The sequence below is a fragment of the Semicossyphus pulcher genome, unplaced genomic scaffold, assembly GCF_022749685.1.
Source record: "Semicossyphus pulcher isolate SPU_LCO1_2020_fin unplaced genomic scaffold, fSemPul1.0.p SCAF_10, whole genome shotgun sequence".
Classification (NCBI taxonomy): Eukaryota; Metazoa; Chordata; class Actinopteri; order Labriformes; family Labridae; genus Semicossyphus; species Semicossyphus pulcher.
In genome coordinates, this window is record NW_027211604.1 from 5,213,546 (window position 1) to 5,238,042 (window position 24,497).

The 24,497-nt window shown below is 42.2% G+C and overlaps 2 protein-coding genes across 2 annotated transcripts in view; both read right to left on the reverse strand.

Annotated features, from left to right (window-relative positions):
* Positions 1-24,497, reverse strand: part of LOC138599804 (trichohyalin-like) — a 35,269-nt gene that overhangs the window by 112 nt on the left and 10,660 nt on the right. The gene's annotated exons all lie outside the window — the stretch shown is intronic.
* On the reverse strand, positions 1,139-23,489 carry LOC138599399 (titin homolog). The gene is made up of 3 exons (XM_069671062.1): positions 19,755-23,489; positions 2,813-19,544; positions 1,139-1,146 (listed from the first exon to the last, which is right to left on the reverse strand). Exons 1-3 carry the CDS (start codon positions 23,487-23,489, stop codon positions 1,139-1,141), a joined length of 20,475 nt encoding a protein of 6,824 aa, XP_069527163.1.

The window sequence follows — 24,497 nt, forward strand, 5'->3', positions numbered from 1 at the left end:
TGAAAGAAGGAGAGAGGGCAAGCTCAATTATGGTAGCGGTAGCTTGCTGCGGCATATCCGATAGCTGCCAGTTGAACTACCGCGACCTGCCACAACCTACCAGAGCTGTATGGCAGTTCTGGTGACTACCAGGACCTGCCATGGGAACTGCCAGTAGCTACTGCGACCTGCCAGGACCTGCCACAGGATCTGCCATTAGCTACTGCAACCTGAGTCTACCCCCATCCCACCACCAGAGGATCCAACTCCACCCTCCACTGAGTCTACACCCATCCCACCACCAGAGGATCCAACTCCACCCCTCACAGAGTCTGCATCCATCCCACCACAAGATGATCCAACTCCACTGAGTCTGCACCAGCACACACAGGCAGAAGAGCTGAAATCATCCTCCTATTAGACTCTAACGGGAAGTTCCTAGATGAACAGACACTTTTGTCCGAGGCACAGAGTGAAGAACATCTGGTCCCAAACACCTGTAGAGCCCTGGAGCTGCTGACTGTGGCTGAGCTAGGTTCACCCAGTCATATGATAATCCACACAGGCACCAAGTGTCATGAGCTGTCATTGTTTAGTTGTGATTTAGTATATTGTGTTCCTGTCTTGATTTAGTCCTGAGTTTGGTTTCTAGTGTTTCCTGTTTTAGTTTGTAGTTTTTGTCCCATGTTGTCATGTCTTGTTTCGCTTCACCATTTGCTATTCATGTACTGCATATTGCCCCATTCAGTATGACAAACAGTCAAACACGGATGCTCTCAAACATCAGGTAACAAACCTTGCATGTCTTGACATGGGACTGCAGATCAGTTGAGTCAAAACTGGAAAAGCGGACTCGTTTGAAGACTTTGAAGTTGAAGATGAAATCTTTCTGCACTTGTTTTAAATGCTCTGCAGTCCATGTTTTCTAGGTGATGGTTATGTTAAAAGTAAAGTGACCAAGGGGGAGGGTAAATGTGTAATGCACACCCATCTTTTCAGCTCTGCTTTTTGTGATCATTTGCCTCAGGCTGTTTATACATAAGTGTCAAGGCCAGAAAAATACCAGCTTAGGGTGTGAAAGGCAAGACCAACAATACACCTCCTGCGTAAAGGCAAAAAGTCGTTTATCATTGCTCAGACATGCTTTACAGTCCAAGTGCTAGTTACCTGCATTTCCACAAGAGAGGAACAGAGCTTAAGCACCTCATAGTGGCAGGATTAAAGAACTAAAACAGGAGGCAGTTAAAAATTAAGCATGTATTGATCATTGCCTTTCAGAATTACATTCATAGATACATAGAAACAAACTGAATGAATATTGAAGATGAAAACAAACATTTCTTTCAACACTTATGAAATTCATTATTTGAGAGTACAGGAAGCACACATCAGACTGAGATGTAAAACCAGAAGACAGAAATAAAATAACAGAAGATATTGAAAAACAGCACATGTGGTAGAAGGCTCTGTGACCAACGTACAGTTGAGCAGGTTTTCTGCACCAGCTCTTCATTTATTGAGACAAACAAGCGTCACATGTTTTGTACTCAGAGCTGCAGTAATATGTTTACTTATTGTATTACTTTAAGGCAATAGTTTAAAAAGCATCACATGAATAGTATTTCACTTCATCAATTTCTTTCAAAGTCGTTTTCAATTCTCAAGTATCTGGACAACCAAAACAGACACAATAATGGATAACTGATGAACTCAAAAAAACAGTTTCAAAATGTTCAAGTTTCATGCACAAGGTCAAAAACTTTACAGATATGCTGTAGTTTGAATTAATAATAGAGACAGAACTATGTTCCTCATTTCTACTTTTGGTACACAGTCTTACAGCAGGCACAGCAAGGGCAGCAGCAGCGATAGCAATAATGCCGTAGCTGACAGAGGAGTCCACAGTTTGTCTCTGGAGATGCTTGAGTCTCTTTCACTATTATATTCTCTTGATATGTCTTCATAGAAGCTTGTCTTGTTGCCGTCCCTGCAGTTATATCCTCTTGGAATGTTTGATGAGCCTTGTTGCTCGTTGTCAGGGTCTGACGCCCTTTTTCATTCATGTGGAGTTTCTCAATCTCACTGAGCATCCGAACCTTCAGTTCTTGGAGCTCTGTGTATTTCTTTTCGAGTGTTTTGTGGTCTCTCTCACTGCAACTTTGAGATTTACTGACCTGAGTTATTTGTTTCAGCTTTATCTTCTCCAGTGGTTCCTGCTCTTCCTGTAAACATGTTCCCTTGACAAGCTGATTCATTACCTGCAGTCTTTGTGCCAGGTTGCTTCTCATCTCATGACCCCTGCGCTTCATCTGATTGATCTCTTTCCGTTGACTTTTAGTGTCCATCCAGAATTTTTGCAAACAATCCATATTTAACATTTTCTCATTTGTTATATCATCTTGCGCTGCTGCTGTCTTGAAAAGTGTTGGAAGCCTCCGTTTCTGTTGATTTTCCACTTCTTCACCCTCTGCTTCCATCAGGAGATGTTCCTTCTTTCTTTCAGGATAATACAAATCCTTCTCTAACTCCCATGGATGTTGTTCTGTTAGTAATGTAACATCAGAAGGCAAAGAATCCATCTCACATTCAGATTCTTTATGTTTATTCCAACTCTGCTTCCTGAGATCTTGCTCCTGAGACCATTCTGTTGATACAACTTCAGTTTGTACCGCCTTGTCAAAAATCACTATCACAACATGTTCCGTCTTTGTTTGTAATGAGTCATAATCAATGGCGATGGTACTTTTCTTTTTATCATGTTCATTAATCTTACGTATTTCACATTCTTCTGGATTAACATGCAAACAACAAAATGATGGGCTTTCTGTCATACTTTGACGGTCAGCCTCTGTGATTTCCAACTTCACCATTTCCTCTTTTGCCAAAGTTTTCTCTTCTTCTAGTAGTACAATTTGTTCCTGGGTGTCAGACCTTACCAGCTCCAAGGCCAGCTTCTCTTTGTTCATCCTTTCAGTCACTCTTTCCAGATCCTCTCTCTCTTTCTTCAGCTCTCCCTTTAGTTTCTCAAGATCGTGTCTTTCAACCTCCAACTTTTGCTGCCATTGCTTTTCCATGTCCTCTCTCTTGATGGCAGTGTCTGACACAATGCTTCTCAGGCCTTGCATTTCTCTCTCTAACAGCTTGGTGTAACCAGCCATGTTTTCTTTCTGTACAGTGAGTCCTGCAAGCTTCTGCTCCAATTCAGTCAACAACATTCGCACATCTTCATCTTTTTGCTGCAAACTGTCCATTTGCTTTTTCTGGTCTCCACTCAACTTTTCACTCAGCCGTTGCAGTTTGACTCTCAGCATTTCTATTGGTTTCATTTTATTCATCAGTTCCTCTTCTTTCTGTTTCAGCTCAGACCTTTGTCCATCGATTATCTCCCTGTCATTGGAAAGCTTTTCTCTTTCCCTCTCCAGACTGATCTTCGTCCGACTGAGTTGATCTCTCTCTTCCCTGACGATGGTTATGCCAGCCTCAACTTCTTCTTTCGTCTTGTTGAGATCCTTCTTTAAGACTTCCAATCCTTTTCTTTCTGATAGTACTCTTTGCTCAATGTTTTCCAGTTTCTCTCGGAACCCTTGGAACTTGTCTTCCTTAAGTTCTTGTTCTTTTAAGGTACTCATGCCCAGGATTTTTTCAAGTTGGTCTCTTTCCTCTTTTGCCAAAGTTTTCTCTTCTTCTAGTAGTACAATTTGTTCCTGGGTGTCAGACCTTACCAGCTCCAAGGCCAGCTTCTCTTTGTTCATCCTTTCAGTCACTCTTTCCAGATCCTCTCTCTCTTTCTTCAGCTCTCCCTTTAGTTTCTCAAGATCGTGTCTTTCAACCTCCAACTTTTGCTGCCATTGCTTTTCCATGTCCTCTCTCTTGATGGCAGTGTCTGACACAATGCTTCTCAGGCCTTGCATTTCTCTCTCTAACAGCTTGGTGTAACCAGCCATGTTTTCTTTCTGTACAGTGAGTCCTGCAAGCTTCTGCTGCAATTCAGTCAACAACATTCGCACATCTTCATCTTTTTGCTGCAAACTGTCCATTTGCTTTTTCTGGTCTCCACTCAACTTTTCACTCAGCCGTTGCAGTTTGACTCTCAGCATTTCTATTGGTTTCATTTTATTCATCAGTTCCTCTTCTTTCTGTTTCAGCTCAGACCTTTGTCCATCGATTATCTCCCTGTCATTGGAAAGCTTTTCTCTTTCCCTCTCCAGACTGATCTTCGTCCGACTGAGTTGATCTCTCTCTTCCCTGACGATGGTTATGCCAGCCTCAACTTCTTCTTTCGTCTTGTTGAGATCCTTCTTTAAGACTTCCAATCCTTTTCTTTCTGATAGTACTCTTTGCTCAATGTTTTCCAGTTTCTCTTGGAACCCTTGGAACTTGTCTTCCTTAAGTTCTTGTTCTTTTAAGGTACTCATGCCCAGGATTTTTTCAAGTTGGTCTCTTTCCTCTTTTGCCAAAGTTTTCTCTTCTTCTAGTAGTACAATTTGTTCCTGGGTGTCAGACCTTACCAGCTCCAAGGCCAGCTTCTCTTTGTTCATCTTTTCAGTCACTCTTTCCAGATCCTCTCTCTCTTTCTTCAGCTCTCCCTTTAGTTTCTCAAGATCGTGTCTTTCAACCTCCAACTTTTGCTGCCATTGCTTTTCCATGTCCTCTCTCTTGATGGCAGTGTCTGACACAATGCTTCTCAGGCCTTGCATTTCTCTCTCTAACAGCTTGGTGTAACCAGCCATGTTTTCTTTCTGTACAGTGAGTCCTGCAAGCTTCTGCTGCAATTCAGTCAACAACATTCGCACATCTTCATCTTTTTGCTGCAAACTGTCCATTTGCTTTTTCTGGTCTCCACTCAACTTTTCACTCAGCCGTTGCAGTTTGACTCTCAGCATTTCTATTGGTTTCATTTTATTCATCAGTTCCTCTTCTTTCTGTTTCAGCTCAGACCTTTGTCCATCGATTATCTCCCTGTCATTGGAAAGCTTTTCTCTTTCCCTCTCCAGACTGATCTTCGTCCGACTGAGTTGATCTCTCTCTTCCCTGACGATGGTTATGCCAGCCTCAACTTCTTCTTTCGTCTTGTTGAGATCCTTCTTTAAGACTTCCAATCCTTTTCTTTCTGATAGTACTCTTTGCTCAATGTTTTCCAGTTTCTCTTGGAACCCTTGGAACTTGTCTTCCTTAAGTTCTTGTTCTTTTAAGGTACTCATGCCCAGGATTTTTTCAAGTTGGTCTCTTTCCTCTTTTGCCAAAGTTTTCTCTTCTTCTAGTAGTACAATTTGTTCCTGGGTGTCAGACCTTACCAGCTCCAAGGCCAGCTTCTCTTTGTTCATCCTTTCAGTCACTCTTTCCAGATCCTCTCTCTCTTTCTTCAGCTCTCCCTTTAGTTTCTCAAGATCGTGTCTTTCAACCTCCAACTTTTGCTGCCATTGCTTTTCCATGTCCTCTCTCTTGATGGCAGTGTCTGACACAATGCTTCTCAGGCCTTGCATTTCTCTCTCTAACAGCTTGGTGTAACCAGCCATGTTTTCTTTCTGTACAGTGAGTCCTGCAAGCTTCTGCTCCAATTCAGTCAACAACATTCGCACATCTTCATCTTTTTGCTGCAAACTGTCCATTTGCTTTTTCTGGTCTCCACTCAACTTTTCACTCAGCCGTTGCAGTTTGACTCTCAGCATTTCTATTGGTTTCATTTTATTCATCAGTTCCTCTTCTTTCTGTTTCAGCTCAGACCTTTGTCCATCGATTATCTCCCTGTCATTGGAAAGCTTTTCTCTTTCCCTCTCCAGACTGATCTTCGTCCGACTGAGTTGATCTCTCTCTTCCCTGACGATGGTTATGCCAGCCTCAACTTCTTCTTTCGTCTTGTTGAGATCCTTCTTTAAGACTTCCAATCCTTTTCTTTCTGATAGTACTCTTTGCTCAATGTTTTCCAGTTTCTCTTGGAACCCTTGGAACTTGTCTTCCTTAAGTTCTTGTTCTTTTAAGGTACTCATGCCCAGGATTTTTTCAAGTTGGTCTCTTTCCTCTTTTGCCAAAGTTTTCTCTTCTTCTAGTAGTACAATTTGTTCCTGGGTGTCAGACCTTACCAGCTCCAAGGCCAGCTTCTCTTTGTTCATCCTTTCAGTCACTCTTTCCAGATCCTCTCTCTCTTTCTTCAGCTCTCCCTTTAGTTTCTCAAGATCGTGTCTTTCAACCTCCAACTTTTGCTGCCATTGCTTTTCCATGTCCTCTCTCTTGATGGCAGTGTCTGACACAATGCTTCTCAGGCCTTGCATTTCTCTCTCTAACAGCTTGGTGTAACCAGCCATGTTTTCTTTCTGTACAGTGAGTCCTGCAAGCTTCTGCTGCAATTCAGTCAACAACATTCGCACATCTTCATCTTTTTGCTGCAAACTGTCCATTTGCTTTTTCTGGTCTCCACTCAACTTTTCACTCAGCCGTTGCAGTTTGACTCTCAGCATTTCTATTGGTTTCATTTTATTCATCAGTTCCTCTTCTTTCTGTTTCAGCTCAGACCTTTGTCCATCGATTATCTCCCTGTCATTGGAAAGCTTTTCTCTTTCCCTCTCCAGACTGATCTTCGTCCGACTGAGTTGATCTCTCTCTTCCCTGACGATGGTTATGCCAGCCTCAACTTCTTCTTTCGTCTTGTTGAGATCCTTCTTTAAGACTTCCAATCCTTTTCTTTCTGATAGTACTCTTTGCTCAATGTTTTCCAGTTTCTCTTGGAACCCTTGGAACTTGTCTTCCTTAAGTTCTTGTTCTTTTAAGGTACTCATGCCCAGGATTTTTTCAAGTTGGTCTCTTTCCTCTTTTGCCAAAGTTTTCTCTTCTTCTAGTAGTACAATTTGTTCCTGGGTGTCAGACCTTACCAGCTCCAAGGCCAGCTTCTCTTTGTTCATCCTTTCAGTCACTCTTTCCAGATCCTCTCTCTCTTTCTTCAGCTCTCCCTTTAGTTTCTCAAGATCGTGTCTTTCAACCTCCAACTTTTGCTGCCATTGCTTTTCCATGTCCTCTCTCTTGATGGCAGTGTCTGACACAATGCTTCTCAGGCCTTGCATTTCTCTCTCTAACAGCTTGGTGTAACCAGCCATGTTTTCTTTCTGTACAGTGAGTCCTGCAAGCTTCTGCTGCAATTCAGTCAACAACATTCGCACATCTTCATCTTTTTGCTGCAAACTGTCCATTTGCTTTTTCTGGTCTCCACTCAACTTTTCACTCAGCCGTTGCAGTTTGACTCTCAGCATTTCTATTGGTTTCATTTTATTCATCAGTTCCTCTTCTTTCTGTTTCAGCTCAGACCTTTGTCCATCGATTATCTCCCTGTCATTGGAAAGCTTTTCTCTTTCCCTCTCCAGACTGATCTTCGTCCGACTGAGTTGATCTCTCTCTTCCCTGACGATGGTTATGCCAGCCTCAACTTCTTCTTTCGTCTTGTTGAGATCCTTCTTTAAGACTTCCAATCCTTTTCTTTCTGATAGTACTCTTTGCTCAATGTTTTCCAGTTTCTCTCGGAACCCTTGGAACTTGTCTTCCTTAAGTTCTTGTTCTTTTAAGGTACTCATGCCCAGGATTTTTTCAAGTTGGTCTCTTTCCTCTTTTGCCAAAGTTTTCTCTTCTTCTAGTAGTACAATTTGTTCCTGGGTGTCAGACCTTACCAGCTCCAAGGCCAGCTTCTCTTTGTTCATCCTTTCAGTCACTCTTTCCAGATCCTCTCTCTCTTTCTTCAGCTCTCCCTTTAGTTTCTCAAGATCGTGTCTTTCAACCTCCAACTTTTGCTGCCATTGCTTTTCCATGTCCTCTCTCTTGATGGCAGTGTCTGACACAATGCTTCTCAGGCCTTGCATTTCTCTCTCTAACAGCTTGGTGTAACCAGCCATGTTTTCTTTCTGTACAGTGAGTCCTGCAAGCTTCTGCTCCAATTCAGTCAACAACATTCGCACATCTTCATCTTTTTGCTGCAAACTGTCCATTTGCTTTTTCTGGTCTCCACTCAACTTTTCACTCAGCCGTTGCAGTTTGACTCTCAGCATTTCTATTGGTTTCATTTTATTCATCAGTTCCTCTTCTTTCTGTTTCAGCTCAGACCTTTGTCCATCGATTATCTCCCTGTCATTGGAAAGCTTTTCTCTTTCCCTCTCCAGACTGATCTTCGTCCGACTGAGTTGATCTCTCTCTTCCCTGACGATGGTTATGCCAGCCTCAACTTCTTCTTTCGTCTTGTTGAGATCCTTCTTTAAGACTTCCAATCCTTTTCTTTCTGATAGTACTCTTTGCTCAATGTTTTCCAGTTTCTCTCGGAACCCTTGGAACTTGTCTTCCTTAAGTTCTTGTTCTTTTAAGGTACTCATGCCCAGGATTTTTTCAAGTTGGTCTCTTTCCTCTTTTGCCAAAGTTTTCTCTTCTTCTAGTAGTACAATTTGTTCCTGGGTGTCAGACCTTACCAGCTCCAAGGCCAGCTTCTCTTTGTTCATCCTTTCAGTCACTCTTTCCAGATCCTCTCTCTCTTTCTTCAGCTCTCCCTTTAGTTTCTCAAGATCGTGTCTTTCAACCTCCAACTTTTGCTGCCATTGCTTTTCCATGTCCTCTCTCTTGATGGCAGTGTCTGACACAATGCTTCTCAGGCCTTGCATTTCTCTCTCTAACAGCTTGGTGTAACCAGCCATGTTTTCTTTCTGTACAGTGAGTCCTGCAAGCTTCTGCTGCAATTCAGTCAACAACATTCGCACATCTTCATCTTTTTGCTGCAAACTGTCCATTTGCTTTTTCTGGTCTCCACTCAACTTTTCACTCAGCCGTTGCAGTTTGACTCTCAGCATTTCTATTGGTTTCATTTTATTCATCAGTTCCTCTTCTTTCTGTTTCAGCTCAGACCTTTGTCCATCGATTATCTCCCTGTCATTGGAAAGCTTTTCTCTTTCCCTCTCCAGACTGATCTTCGTCCGACTGAGTTGATCTCTCTCTTCCCTGACGATGGTTATGCCAGCCTCAACTTCTTCTTTCGTCTTGTTGAGATCCTTCTTTAAGACTTCCAATCCTTTTCTTTCTGATAGTACTCTTTGCTCAATGTTTTCCAGTTTCTCTTGGAACCCTTGGAACTTGTCTTCCTTAAGTTCTTGTTCTTTTAAGGTACTCATGCCCAGGATTTTTTCAAGTTGGTCTCTTTCCTCTTTTGCCAAAGTTTTCTCTTCTTCTAGTAGTACAATTTGTTCCTGGGTGTCAGACCTTACCAGCTCCAAGGCCAGCTTCTCTTTGTTCATCTTTTCAGTCACTCTTTCCAGATCCTCTCTCTCTTTCTTCAGCTCTCCCTTTAGTTTCTCAAGATCGTGTCTTTCAACCTCCAACTTTTGCTGCCATTGCTTTTCCATGTCCTCTCTCTTGATGGCAGTGTCTGACACAATGCTTCTCAGGCCTTGCATTTCTCTCTCTAACAGCTTGGTGTAACCAGCCATGTTTTCTTTCTGTACAGTGAGTCCTGCAAGCTTCTGCTGCAATTCAGTCAACAACATTCGCACATCTTCATCTTTTTGCTGCAAACTGTCCATTTGCTTTTTCTGGTCTCCACTCAACTTTTCACTCAGCCGTTGCAGTTTGACTCTCAGCATTTCTATTGGTTTCATTTTATTCATCAGTTCCTCTTCTTTCTGTTTCAGCTCAGACCTTTGTCCATCGATTATCTCCCTGTCATTGGAAAGCTTTTCTCTTTCCCTCTCCAGACTGATCTTCGTCCGACTGAGTTGATCTCTCTCTTCCCTGACGATGGTTATGCCAGCCTCAACTTCTTCTTTCGTCTTGTTGAGATCCTTCTTTAAGACTTCCAATCCTTTTCTTTCTGATAGTACTCTTTGCTCAATGTTTTCCAGTTTCTCTTGGAACCCTTGGAACTTGTCTTCCTTAAGTTCTTGTTCTTTTAAGGTACTCATGCCCAGGATTTTTTCAAGTTGGTCTCTTTCCTCTTTTGCCAAAGTTTTCTCTTCTTCTAGTAGTACAATTTGTTCCTGGGTGTCAGACCTTACCAGCTCCAAGGCCAGCTTCTCTTTGTTCATCCTTTCAGTCACTCTTTCCAGATCCTCTCTCTCTTTCTTCAGCTCTCCCTTTAGTTTCTCAAGATCGTGTCTTTCAACCTCCAACTTTTGCTGCCATTGCTTTTCCATGTCCTCTCTCTTGATGGCAGTGTCTGACACAATGCTTCTCAGGCCTTGCATTTCTCTCTCTAACAGCTTGGTGTAACCAGCCATGTTTTCTTTCTGTACAGTGAGTCCTGCAAGCTTCTGCTGCAATTCAGTCAACAACATTCGCACATCTTCATCTTTTTGCTGCAAACTGTCCATTTGCTTTTTCTGGTCTCCACTCAACTTTTCACTCAGCCGTTGCAGTTTGACTCTCAGCATTTCTATTGGTTTCATTTTATTCATCAGTTCCTCTTCTTTCTGTTTCAGCTCAGACCTTTGTCCATCGATTATCTCCCTGTCATTGGAAAGCTTTTCTCTTTCCCTCTCCAGACTGATCTTCGTCCGACTGAGTTGATCTCTCTCTTCCCTGACGATGGTTATGCCAGCCTCAACTTCTTCTTTCGTCTTGTTGAGATCCTTCTTTAAGACTTCCAATCCTTTTCTTTCTGATAGTACTCTTTGCTCAATGTTTTCCAGTTTCTCTCGGAACCCTTGGAACTTGTCTTCCTTAAGTTCTTGTTCTTTTAAGGTACTCATGCCCAGGATTTTTTCAAGTTGGTCTCTTTCCTCTTTTGCCAAAGTTTTCTCTTCTTCTAGTAGTACAATTTGTTCCTGGGTGTCAGACCTTACCAGCTCCAAGGCCAGCTTCTCTTTGTTCATCCTTTCAGTCACTCTTTCCAGATCCTCTCTCTCTTTCTTCAGCTCTCCCTTTAGTTTCTCAAGATCGTGTCTTTCAACCTCCAACTTTTGCTGCCATTGCTTTTCCATGTCCTCTCTCTTGATGGCAGTGTCTGACACAATGCTTCTCAGGCCTTGCATTTCTCTCTCTAACAGCTTGGTGTAACCAGCCATGTTTTCTTTCTGTACAGTGAGTCCTGCAAGCTTCTGCTCCAATTCAGTCAACAACATTCGCACATCTTCATCTTTTTGCTGCAAACTGTCCATTTGCTTTTTCTGGTCTCCACTCAACTTTTCACTCAGCCGTTGCAGTTTGACTCTCAGCATTTCTATTGGTTTCATTTTATTCATCAGTTCCTCTTCTTTCTGTTTCAGCTCAGACCTTTGTCCATCGATTATCTCCCTGTCATTGGAAAGCTTTTCTCTTTCCCTCTCCAGACTGATCTTCGTCCGACTGAGTTGATCTCTCTCTTCCCTGACGATGGTTATGCCAGCCTCAACTTCTTCTTTCGTCTTGTTGAGATCCTTCTTTAAGACTTCCAATCCTTTTCTTTCTGATAGTACTCTTTGCTCAATGTTTTCCAGTTTCTCTTGGAACCCTTGGAACTTGTCTTCCTTAAGTTCTTGTTCTTTTAAGGTACTCATGCCCAGGATTTTTTCAAGTTGGTCTCTTTCCTCTTTTGCCAAAGTTTTCTCTTCTTCTAGTAGTACAATTTGTTCCTGGGTGTCAGACCTTACCAGCTCCAAGGCCAGCTTCTCTTTGTTCATCCTTTCAGTCACTCTTTCCAGATCCTCTCTCTCTTTCTTCAGCTCTCCCTTTAGTTTCTCAAGATCGTGTCTTTCAACCTCCAACTTTTGCTGCCATTGCTTTTCCATGTCCTCTCTCTTGATGGCAGTGTCTGACACAATGCTTCTCAGGCCTTGCATTTCTCTCTCTAACAGCTTGGTGTAACCAGCCATGTTTTCTTTCTGTACAGTGAGTCCTGCAAGCTTCTGCTCCAATTCAGTCAACAACATTCGCACATCTTCATCTTTTTGCTGCAAACTGTCCATTTGCTTTTTCTGGTCTCCACTCAACTTTTCACTCAGCCGTTGCAGTTTGACTCTCAGCATTTCTATTGGTTTCATTTTATTCATCAGTTCCTCTTCTTTCTGTTTCAGCTCAGACCTTTGTCCATCGATTATCTCCCTGTCATTGGAAAGCTTTTCTCTTTCCCTCTCCAGACTGATCTTCGTCCGACTGAGTTGATCTCTCTCTTCCCTGACGATGGTTATGCCAGCCTCAACTTCTTCTTTCGTCTTGTTGAGATCCTTCTTTAAGACTTCCAATCCTTTTCTTTCTGATAGTACTCTTTGCTCAATGTTTTCCAGTTTCTCTCGGAACCCTTGGAACTTGTCTTCCTTAAGTTCTTGTTCTTTTAAGGTACTCATGCCCAGGATTTTTTCAAGTTGGTCTCTTTCCTCTTTTGCCAAAGTTTTCTCTTCTTCTAGTAGTACAATTTGTTCCTGGGTGTCAGACCTTACCAGCTCCAAGGCCAGCTTCTCTTTGTTCATCCTTTCAGTCACTCTTTCCAGATCCTCTCTCTCTTTCTTCAGCTCTCCCTTTAGTTTCTCAAGATCGTGTCTTTCAACCTCCAACTTTTGCTGCCATTGCTTTTCCATGTCCTCTCTCTTGATGGCAGTGTCTGACACAATGCTTCTCAGGCCTTGCATTTCTCTCTCTAACAGCTTGGTGTAACCAGCCATGTTTTCTTTCTGTACAGTGAGTCCTGCAAGCTTCTGCTGCAATTCAGTCAACAACATTCGCACATCTTCATCTTTTTGCTGCAAACTGTCCATTTGCTTTTTCTGGTCTCCACTCAACTTTTCACTCAGCCGTTGCAGTTTGACTCTCAGCATTTCTATTGGTTTCATTTTATTCATCAGTTCCTCTTCTTTCTGTTTCAGCTCAGACCTTTGTCCATCGATTATCTCCCTGTCATTGGAAAGCTTTTCTCTTTCCCTCTCCAGACTGATCTTCGTCCGACTGAGTTGATCTCTCTCTTCCCTGACGATGGTTATGCCAGCCTCAACTTCTTCTTTCGTCTTGTTGAGATCCTTCTTTAAGACTTCCAATCCTTTTCTTTCTGATAGTACTCTTTGCTCAATGTTTTCCAGTTTCTCTCGGAACCCTTGGAACTTGTCTTCCTTAAGTTCTTGTTCTTTTAAGGTACTCATGCCCAGGATTTTTTCAAGTTGGTCTCTTTCCTCTTTTGCCAAAGTTTTCTCTTCTTCTAGTAGTACAATTTGTTCCTGGGTGTCAGACCTTACCAGCTCCAAGGCCAGCTTCTCTTTGTTCATCCTTTCAGTCACTCTTTCCAGATCCTCTCTCTCTTTCTTCAGCTCTCCCTTTAGTTTCTCAAGATCGTGTCTTTCAACCTCCAACTTTTGCTGCCATTGCTTTTCCATGTCCTCTCTCTTGATGGCAGTGTCTGACACAATGCTTCTCAGGCCTTGCATTTCTCTCTCTAACAGCTTGGTGTAACCAGCCATGTTTTCTTTCTGTACAGTGAGTCCTGCAAGCTTCTGCTCCAATTCAGTCAACAACATTCGCACATCTTCATCTTTTTGCTGCAAACTGTCCATTTGCTTTTTCTGGTCTCCACTCAACTTTTCACTCAGCCGTTGCAGTTTGACTCTCAGCATTTCTATTGGTTTCATTTTATTCATCAGTTCCTCTTCTTTCTGTTTCAGCTCAGACCTTTGTCCATCGATTATCTCCCTGTCATTGGAAAGCTTTTCTCTTTCCCTCTCCAGACTGATCTTCGTCCGACTGAGTTGATCTCTCTCTTCCCTGACGATGGTTATGCCAGCCTCAACTTCTTCTTTCGTCTTGTTGAGATCCTTCTTTAAGACTTCCAATCCTTTTCTTTCTGATAGTACTCTTTGCTCAATGTTTTCCAGTTTCTCTCGGAACCCTTGGAACTTGTCTTCCTTAAGTTCTTGTTCTTTTAAGGTACTCATGCCCAGGATTTTTTCAAGTTGGTCTCTTTCCTCTTTTGCCAAAGTTTTCTCTTCTTCTAGTAGTACAATTTGTTCCTGGGTGTCAGACCTTACCAGCTCCAAGGCCAGCTTCTCTTTGTTCATCCTTTCAGTCACTCTTTCCAGATCCTCTCTCTCTTTCTTCAGCTCTCCCTTTAGTTTCTCAAGATCGTGTCTTTCAACCTCCAACTTTTGCTGCCATTGCTTTTCCATGTCCTCTCTCTTGATGGCAGTGTCTGACACAATGCTTCTCAGGCCTTGCATTTCTCTCTCTAACAGCTTGGTGTAACCAGCCATGTTTTCTTTCTGTACAGTGAGTCCTGCAAGCTTCTGCTGCAATTCAGTCAACAACATTCGCACATCTTCATCTTTTTGCTGCAAACTGTCCATTTGCTTTTTCTGGTCTCCACTCAACTTTTCACTCAGCCGTTGCAGTTTGACTCTCAGCATTTCTATTGGTTTCATTTTATTCATCAGTTCCTCTTCTTTCTGTTTCAGCTCAGACCTTTGTCCATCGATTATCTCCCTGTCATTGGAAAGCTTTTCTCTTTCCCTCTCCAGACTGATCTTCGTCCGACTGAGTTGATCTCTCTCTTCCCTGACGATGGTTATGCCAGCCTCAACTTCTTCTTTCGTCTTGTTGAGATCCTTCTTTAAGACTTCCAATCCTTTTCTTTCTGATAGTACTCTTTGCTCAATGTTTTCCAGTTTCTCTCGGAACCCTTGGAACTTGTCTTCCTTAAGTTCTTGTTCTTTTAAGGTACTCATGCCCAGGATTTTTTCAAGTTGGTCTCTTTCCTCTTTTGCCAAAGTTTTCTCTTCTTCTAGTAGTACAATTTGTTCCTGGGTGTCAGACCTTACCAGCTCCAAGGCCAGCTTCTCTTTGTTCATCCTTTCAGTCACTCTTTCCAGATCCTCTCTCTCTTTCTTCAGCTCTCCCTTTAGTTTCTCAAGATCGTGTCTTTCAACCTCCAACTTTTGCTGCCATTGCTTTTCCATGTCCTCTCTCTTGATGGCAGTGTCTGACACAATGCTTCTCAGGCCTTGCATTTCTCTCTCTAACAGCTTGGTGTAACCAGCCATGTTTTCTTTCTGTACAGTGAGTCCTGCAAGCTTCTGCTCCAATTCAGTCAACAACATTCGCACATCTTCATCTTTTTGCTGCAAACTGTCCATTTGCTTTTTCTGGTCTCCACTCAACTTTTCACTCAGCCGTTGCAGTTTGACTCTCAGCATTTCTATTGGTTTCATTTTATTCATCAGTTCCTCTTCTTTCTGTTTCAGCTCAGACCTTTGTCCATCGATTATCTCCCTGTCATTGGAAAGCTTTTCTCTTTCCCTCTCCAGACTGATCTTCGTCCGACTGAGTTGATCTCTCTCTTCCCTGACGATGGTTATGCCAGCCTCAACTTCTTCTTTCGTCTTGTTGAGATCCTTCTTTAAGACTTCCAATCCTTTTCTTTCTGATAGTACTCTTTGCTCAATGTTTTCCAGTTTCTCTCGGAACCCTTGGAACTTGTCTTCCTTAAGTTCTTGTTCTTTTAAGGTACTCATGCCCAGGATTTTTTCAAGTTGGTCTCTTTCCTCTTTTGCCAAAGTTTTCTCTTCTTCTAGTAGTACAATTTGTTCCTGGGTGTCAGACCTTACCAGCTCCAAGGCCAGCTTCTCTTTGTTCATCCTTTCAGTCACTCTTTCCAGATCCTCTCTCTCTTTCTTCAGCTCTCCCTTTAGTTTCTCAAGATCGTGTCTTTCAACCTCCAACTTTTGCTGCCATTGCTTTTCCATGTCCTCTCTCTTGATGGCAGTGTCTGACACAATGCTTCTCAGGCCTTGCATTTCTCTCTCTAACAGCTTGGTGTAACCAGCCATGTTTTCTTTCTGTACAGTGAGTCCTGCAAGCTTCTGCTCCAATTCAGTCAACAACATTCGCACATCTTCATCTTTTTGCTGCAAACTGTCCATTTGCTTTTTCTGGTCTCCACTCAACTTTTCACTCAGCCGTTGCAGTTTGACTCTCAGCATTTCTATTGGTTTCATTTTATTCATCAGTTCCTCTTCTTTCTGTTTCAGCTCAGACCTTTGTCCATCGATTATCTCCCTGTCATTGGAAAGCTTTTCTCTTTCCCTCTCCAGACTGATCTTCGTCCGACTGAGTTGATCTCTCTCTTCCCTGACGATGGTTATGCCAGCCTCAACTTCTTCTTTCGTCTTGTTGAGATCCTTCTTTAAGACTTCCAATCCTTTTCTTTCTGATAGTACTCTTTGCTCAATGTTTTCCAGTTTCTCTTGGAACCCTTGGAACTTGTCTTCCTTAAGTTCTTGTTCTTTTAAGGTACTCATGCCCAGGATTTTTTCAAGTTGGTCTCTTTCCTCTTTTGCCAAAGTTTTCTCTTCTTCTAGTAGTACAATTTGTTCCTGGGTGTCAGACCTTACCAGCTCCAAGGCCAGCTTCTCTTTGTTCATCCTTTCAGTCACTCTTTCCAGATCCTCTCTCTCTTTCTTCAGCTCTCCCTTTAGTTTCTCAAGATCGTGTCTTTCAACCTCCAACTTTTGCTGCCATTGCTTTTCCATGTCCTCTCTCTTGATGGCAGTGTCTGACACAATGCTTCTCAGGCCTTGCATTTCTCTCTCTAACAGCTTGGTGTAACCAGCCATGTTTTCTTTCTGTACAGTGAGTCCTGCAAGCTTCTGCTGCAATTCAGTCAACAACATTCGCACATCTTCATCTTTTTGCTGCAAACTGTCCATTTGCTTTTTCTGGTCTCCACTCAACTTTTCACTCAGCCGTTGCAGTTTGACTCTCAGCATTTCTATTGGTTTCATTTTATTCATCAGTTCCTCTTCTTTCTGTTTCAGCTCAGACCTTTGTCCATCGATTATCTCCCTGTCATTGGAAAGCTTTTCTCTTTCCCTCTCCAGACTGATCTTCGTCCGACTGAGTTGATCTCTCTCTTCCCTGACGATGGTTATGCCAGCCTCAACTTCTTCTTTCGTCTTGTTGAGATCCTTCTTTAAGACTTCCAATCCTTTTCTTTCTGATAGTACTCTTTGCTCAATGTTTTCCAGTTTCTCTCGGAACCCTTGGAACTTGTCTTCCTTAAGTTCTTGTTCTTTTAAGGTACTCATGCCCAGGATTTTTTCAAGTTGGTCTCTTTCCTCTTTTGCCAAAGTTTTCTCTTCTTCTAGTAGTACAATTTGTTCCTGGGTGTCAGACCTTACCAGCTCCAAGGCCAGCTTCTCTTTGTTCATCCTTTCAGTCACTCTTTCCAGATCCTCTCTCTCTTTCTTCAGCTCTCCCTTTAGTTTCTCAAGATCGTGTCTTTCAACCTCCAACTTTTGCTGCCATTGCTTTTCCATGTCCTCTCTCTTGATGGCAGTGTCTGACACAATGCTTCTCAGGCCTTGCATTTCTCTCTCTAACAGCTTGGTGTAACCAGCCATGTTTTCTTTCTGTACAGTGAGTCCTGCAAGCTTCTGCTGCAATTCAGTCAACAACATTCGCACATCTTCATCTTTTTGCTGCAAACTGTCCATTTGCTTTTTCTGGTCTCCACTCAACTTTTCACTCAGCCGTTGCAGTTTGACTCTCAGCATTTCTATTGGTTTCATTTTATTCATCAGTTCCTCTTCTTTCTGTTTCAGCTCAGACCTTTGTCCATCGATTATCTCCCTGTCATTGGAAAGCTTTTCTCTTTCCCTCTCCAGACTGATCTTCGTCCGACTGAGTTGATCTCTCTCTTCCCTGACGATGGTTATGCCAGCCTCAACTTCTTCTTTCGTCTTGTTGAGATCCTTCTTTAAGACTTCCAATCCTTTTCTTTCTGATAGTACTCTTTGCTCAATGTTTTCCAGTTTCTCTCGGAACCCTTGGAACTTGTCTTCCTTAAGTTCTTGTTCTTTTAAGGTACTCATGCCCAGGATTTTTTCAAGTTGGTCTCTTTCCTCTTTTGCCAAAGTTTTCTCTTCTTCTAGTAGTACAATTTGTTCCTGGGTGTCAGACCTTACCAGCTCCAAGGCCAGCTTCTCTTTGTTCATCCTTTCAGTCACTCTTTCCAGATCCTCTCTCTCTTTCTTCAGCTCTCCCTTTAGTTTCTCAAGATCGTGTCTTTCAACCTCCAACTTTTGCTGCCATTGCTTTTCCATGTCCTCTCTCTTGATGGCAGTGTCTGACACAATGCTTCTCAGGCCTTGCATTTCTCTCTCTAACAGCTTGGTGTAACCAGCCATGTTTTCTTTCTGTACAGTGAGTCCTGCAAGCTTCTGCTCCAATTCAGTCAACAACATTCGCACATCTTCATCTTTTTGCTGCAAACTGTCCATTTGCTTTTTCTGGTCTCCACTCAACTTTTCACTCAGCCGTTGCAGTTTGACTCTCAGCATTTCTATTGGTTTCATTTTATTCATCAGTTCCTCTTCTTTCTGTTTCAGCTCAGACCTTTGTCCATCGATTATCTCCCTGTCATTGGAAAGCTTTTCTCTTTCCCTCTCCAGACTGATCTTCGTCCGACTGAGTTGATCTCTCTCTTCCCTGACGATGGTTATGCCAGCCTCAACTTCTTCTTTCGTCTTGTTGAGATCCTTCTTTAAGACTTCCAATCCTTTTCTTTCTGATAGTACTCTTTGCTCAATGTTTTCCAGTTTCTCTCGGAACCCTTGGAACTTGTCTTCCTTAAGTTCTTGTTCTTTTAAGGTACTCATGCCCAGGATTTTTTCAAGTTGGTCTCTTTCCTCTTTTGCCAAAGTTTTCTCTTCTTCTAGTAGTACAATTTGTTCCTGGGTGTCAGACCTTACCAGCTCCAAGGCCAGCTTCTCTTTGTTCATCCTTTCAGTCACTCTTTCCAGATCCTCTCTCTCTTTCTTCAGCTCTCCCTTTAGTTTCTCAAGATCGTGTCTTTCAACCTCCAACTTTTGCTGCCATTGCTTTTCCATGTCCTCTCTCTTGATGGCAGTGTCTGACACAATGCTTCTCAGGCCTTGCATTTCTCTCTCTAACAGCTTGGTGTAACCAGCCATGTTTTCTTTCTGTACAGTGAGTCCTGCAAGCTTCTGCTGCAATTCAGTCAACAACATTCGCACATCTTCATCTTTTTGCTGCAAACTGTCCATTTGCTTTTTCTGGTCTCCACTCAACTTTTCACTCAGCCGTTGCAGTTTGACTCTCAGCATTTCTATTGGTTTCATTTTATTCATCAGTTCCTCTTCTTTCTGTTTCAGCTCAGACCTTTGTCCATCGATTATCTCCCTGTCATTGGAAAGCTTTTCTCTTTCCCTCTCCAGACTGATCTTCGTCCGACTGAGTTGATCTCTCTCTTCCCTGACGATGGTTATGCCAGCCTCAACTTCTTCTTTCGTCTTGTTGAGATCCTTCTTTAAGACTTCCAATCCTTTTCTTTCTGATAGTACTCTTTGCTCAATGTTTTCCAGTTTCTCTTGGAACCCTTGGAACTTGTCTTCCTTAAGTTCTTGTTCTTTTAAGGTACTCATGCCCAGGATTTTTTCAAGTTGGTCTCTTTCCTCTTTTGCCAAAGTTTTCTCTTCTTCTAGTAGTACAATTTGTTCCTGGGTGTCAGACCTTACCAGCTCCAAGGCCAGCTTCTCTTTGTTCATCTTTTCAGTCACTCTTTCCAGATCCTCTCTCTCTTTCTTCAGCTCTCCCTTTAGTTTCTCAAGATCGTGTCTTTCAACCTCCAACTTTTGCTGCCATTGCTTTTCCATGTCCTCTCTCTTGATGGCAGTGTCTGACACAATGCTTCTCAGGCCTTGCATTTCTCTCTCTAACAGCTTGGTGTAACCAGCCATGTTTTCTTTCTGTACAGTGAGTCCTGCAAGCTTCTGCTCCAATTCAGTCAACAACATTCGCACATCTTCATCTTTTTGCTGCAAACTGTCCATTTGCTTTTTCTGGTCTCCACTCAACTTTTCACTCAGCCGTTGCAGTTTGACTCTCAGCATTTCTATTGGTTTCATTTTATTCATCAGTTCCTCTTCTTTCTGTTTCAGCTCAGACCTTTGTCCATCGATTATCTCCCTGTCATTGGAAAGCTTTTCTCTTTCCCTCTCCAGACTGATCTTCGTCCGACTGAGTTGATCTCTCTCTTCCCTGACGATGGTTATGCCAGCCTCAACTTCTTCTTTCGTCTTGTTGAGATCCTTCTTTAAGACTTCCAATCCTTTTCTTTCTGATAGTACTCTTTGCTCAATGTTTTCCAGTTTCTCTCGGAACCCTTGGAACTTGTCTTCCTTAAGTTCTTGTTCTTTTAAGGTACTCATGCCCAGGATTTTTTCAAGTTGGTCTCTTTCCTCTTTTGCCAAAGTTTTCTCTTCTTCTAGTAGTACAATTTGTTCCTGGGTGTCAGACCTTACCAGCTCCAAGGCCAGCTTCTCTTTGTTCATCCTTTCAGTCACTCTTTCCAGATCCTCTCTCTCTTTCTTCAGCTCTCCCTTTAGTTTCTCAAGATCGTGTCTTTCAACCTCCAACTTTTGCTGCCATTGCTTTTCCATGTCCTCTCTCTTGATGGCAGTGTCTGACACAATGCTTCTCAGGCCTTGCATTTCTCTCTCTAACAGCTTGGTGTAACCAGCCATGTTTTCTTTCTGTACAGTGAGTCCTGCAAGCTTCTGCTCCAATTCAGTCAACAACATTCGCACATCTTCATCTTTTTGCTGCAAACTGTCCATTTGCTTTTTCTGGTCTCCACTCAACTTTTCACTCAGCCGTTGCAGTTTGACTCTCAGCATTTCTATTGGTTTCATTTTATTCATCAGTTCCTCTTCTTTCTGTTTCAGCTCAGACCTTTGTCCATCGATTATCTCCCTGTCATTGGAAAGCTTTTCTCTTTCCCTCTCCAGACTGATCTTCGTCCGACTGAGTTGATCTCTCTCTTCCCTGACGATGGTTATGCCAGCCTCAACTTCTTCTTTCGTCTTGTTGAGATCCTTCTTTAAGACTTCCAATCCTTTTCTTTCTGATAGTACTCTTTGCTCAATGTTTTCCAGTTTCTCTCGGAACCCTTGGAACTTGTCTTCCTTAAGTTCTTGTTCTTTTAAGGTACTCATGCCCAGGATTTTTTCAAGTTGGTCTCTTTCCTCTTTTGCCAAAGTTTTCTCTTCTTCTAGTAGTACAATTTGTTCCTGGGTGTCAGACCTTACCAGCTCCAAGGCCAGCTTCTCTTTGTTCATCCTTTCAGTCACTCTTTCCAGATCCTCTCTCTCTTTCTTCAGCTCTCCCTTTAGTTTCTCAAGATCGTGTCTTTCAACCTCCAACTTTTGCTGCCATTGCTTTTCCATGTCCTCTCTCTTGATGGCAGTGTCTGACACAATGCTTCTCAGGCCTTGCATTTCTCTCTCTAACAGCTTGGTGTAACCAGCCATGTTTTCTTTCTGTACAGTGAGTCCTGCAAGCTTCTGCTCCAATTCAGTCAACAACATTCGCACATCTTCATCTTTTTGCTGCAAACTGTCCATTTGCTTTTTCTGGTCTCCACTCAACTTTTCACTCAGCCGTTGCAGTTTGACTCTCAGCATTTCTATTGGTTTCATTTTATTCATCAGTTCCTCTTCTTTCTGTTTCAGCTCAGACCTTTGTCCATCGATTATCTCCCTGTCATTGGAAAGCTTTTCTCTTTCCCTCTCCAGACTGATCTTCGTCCGACTGAGTTGATCTCTCTCTTCCCTGACGATGGTTATGCCAGCCTCAACTTCTTCTTTCGTCTTGTTGAGATCCTTCTTTAAGACTTCCAATCCTTTTCTTTCTGATAGTACTCTTTGCTCAATGTTTTCCAGTTTCTCTCGGAACCCTTGGAACTTGTCTTCCTTAAGTTCTTGTTCTTTTAAGGTACTCATGCCCAGGATTTTTTCAAGTTGGTCTCTTTCCTCTTTTGCCAAAGTTTTCTCTTCTTCTAGTAGTACAATTTGTTCCTGGGTGTCAGACCTTACCAGCTCCAAGGCCAGCTTCTCTTTGTTCATCCTTTCAGTCACTCTTTCCAGATCCTCTCTCTCTTTCTTCAGCTCTCCCTTTAGTTTCTCAAGATCGTGTCTTTCAACCTCCAACTTTTGCTGCCATTGCTTTTCCATGTCCTCTCTCTTGATGGCAGTGTCTGACACAATGCTTCTCAGGCCTTGCATTTCTCTCTCTAACAGCTTGGTGTAACCAGCCATGTTTTCTTTCTGTACAGTGAGTCCTGCAAGCTTCTGCTCCAATTCAGTCAACAACATTCGCACATCTTCATCTTTTTGCTGCAAACTGTCCATTTGCTTTTTCTGGTCTCCACTCAACTTTTCACTCAGCCGTTGCAGTTTGACTCTCAGCATTTCTATTGGTTTCATTTTATTCATCAGTTCCTCTTCTTTCTGTTTCAGCTCAGACCTTTGTCCATCGATTATCTCCCTGTCATTGGAAAGCTTTTCTCTTTCCCTCTCCAGACTGATCTTCGTCCGACTGAGTTGATCTCTCTCTTCCCTGACGATGGTTATGCCAGCCTCAACTTCTTCTTTCGTCTTGTTGAGATCCTTCTTTAAGACTTCCAATCCTTTTCTTTCTGATAGTACTCTTTGCTCAATGTTTTCCAGTTTCTCTCGGAACCCTTGGAACTTGTCTTCCTTAAGTTCTTGTTCTTTTAAGGTACTCATGCCCAGGATTTTTTCAAGTTGGTCTCTTTCCTCTTTTGCCAAAGTTTTCTCTTCTTCTAGTAGTACAATTTGTTCCTGGGTGTCAGACCTTACCAGCTCCAAGGCCAGCTTCTCTTTGTTCATCCTTTCAGTCACTCTTTCCAGATCCTCTCTCTCTTTCTTCAGCTCTCCCTTTAGTTTCTCAAGATCGTGTCTTTCAACCTCCAACTTTTGCTGCCATTGCTTTTCCATGTCCTCTCTCTTGATGGCAGTGTCTGACACAATGCTTCTCAGGCCTTGCATTTCTCTCTCTAACAGCTTGGTGTAACCAGCCATGTTTTCTTTCTGTACAGTGAGTCCTGCAAGCTTCTGCTGCAATTCAGTCAACAACATTCGCACATCTTCATCTTTTTGCTGCAAACTGTCCATTTGCTTTTTCTGGTCTCCACTCAACTTTTCACTCAGCCGTTGCAGTTTGACTCTCAGCATTTCTATTGGTTTCATTTTATTCATCAGTTCCTCTTCTTTCTGTTTCAGCTCAGACCTTTGTCCATCGATTATCTCCCTGTCATTGGAAAGCTTTTCTCTTTCCCTCTCCAGACTGATCTTCGTCCGACTGAGTTGATCTCTCTCTTCCCTGACGATGGTTATGCCAGCCTCAACTTCTTCTTTCGTCTTGTTGAGATCCTTCTTTAAGACTTCCAATCCTTTTCTTTCTGATAGTACTCTTTGCTCAATGTTTTCCAGTTTCTCTTGGAACCCTTGGAACTTGTCTTCCTTAAGTTCTTGTTCTTTTAAGGTACTCATGTCCAGGATTTTTTCAAGTTGGTCTCTTTCCTCTTTTGCCAAAGTTTTCTCTTCTTCTAGTAGTACAATTTGTTCCTGGGTGTCAGACCTTACCAGCTCCAAGGCCAGCTTCTCTTTGTTCATCCTTTCAGTCACTCTTTCCAGATCCTCTCTCTCTTTCTTCAGCTCTTCCTTTTGTTTCTCAAGATCGTGTTTTTCAACCTCCAACTTTTGCTGCCATTGCTTTTCCATGTCCTCTCTCTTCAACTTTTCATTCAGTTGTTTCTCTTGAGCAATTGCAAGCTCCTGTTTGTTTTGTTTGATACTTTCTCTTACACTCATCTCATTTATTTCTTCTCTTTGTTCCCTTTCTATCTTTATATTTTCTACATCAGTTTGTTGTTTCAACATCCAAATTCTTTCTTGCTCTGTCTGTTGTTTCATATGCTCACTTATTTCCTTCTTTAGTTGCTCAACTTCACAGTTTTTATTATTCAAACTGACAGTTTTTAGTTCATTGTGTTCGTTCAGTGTTTTGTTTTCCGATCTGAGAAGCATTATCTCATTTTGCATTTTCCGTATTTCTTTGCGCATTCTTCTTTCCGCTCTGACAAATTTCTTTCTGTCTACCTTTGTACTGTCAGCAGTTTTCAAGGCATCATTTCTATCCTTTTGCTGTCTGATTTCATTCTTTAATTTTTCAAGATTAGCTCTTTCCTGGAAGAATAAAATGTAGCTATTTTCCAGTTTTTGTTTAGTAGCCTCAAATTTATTATTCAGGTCTTCTAAATGTTTGAGTTTCACATTGGTCTCCATCATCATAATTTTCATGTCATCACTTTTCTTTTGAGAACTAGCTGCAATTTTCTCTATGGTGGTGTTAACTTCTGCCATTTTCTCCAACTTCTGCTCAGTGGCATCACTTTGTCTCTTTGTTTTCATCTTTAAAATATCTAACTTGTCTCTTTCTCTCAAAGTTCTCTCCAACCTCTGATCCAGTTCTCTCTTTTGTTTTCTTGCTGCGGTTTTCATCAATTTCATGTTGCTCATTTCTTCCTTGAGTTGTATTTTACTCTTCCTTATTGCAATATTTATATTTTCCAAAAGCTCTCGGAAGTGTTTTATATCTTGTAGCAATACTTCAATTTCATTCTGTCCATCCCCTTGATCTTTGTCAATGTTACTTTCTTCAGATTGGTTTTCAAGTTCTGATTTCAATGATTTCCTTATTTTTTGTGTTCGATAAATCTCAGTCCTAAG

Bases quoted from the DNA above. Each gene is read 5' to 3' on its own strand.
- LOC138599399 (XM_069671062.1), bottom strand. From the start codon at position 23,489: ATGGAAAAGCAATGGCAGCAAAAGTTGGAGGTTGAAAAACACGATCTT. The intron at 19,545-19,754 runs GGAGACCAGAAA...GAAAAGCAATGG, and splicing joins GGCTGAGTGAAAAGTTGAGT to CAGCAAAAGTTGGAGGTTGA.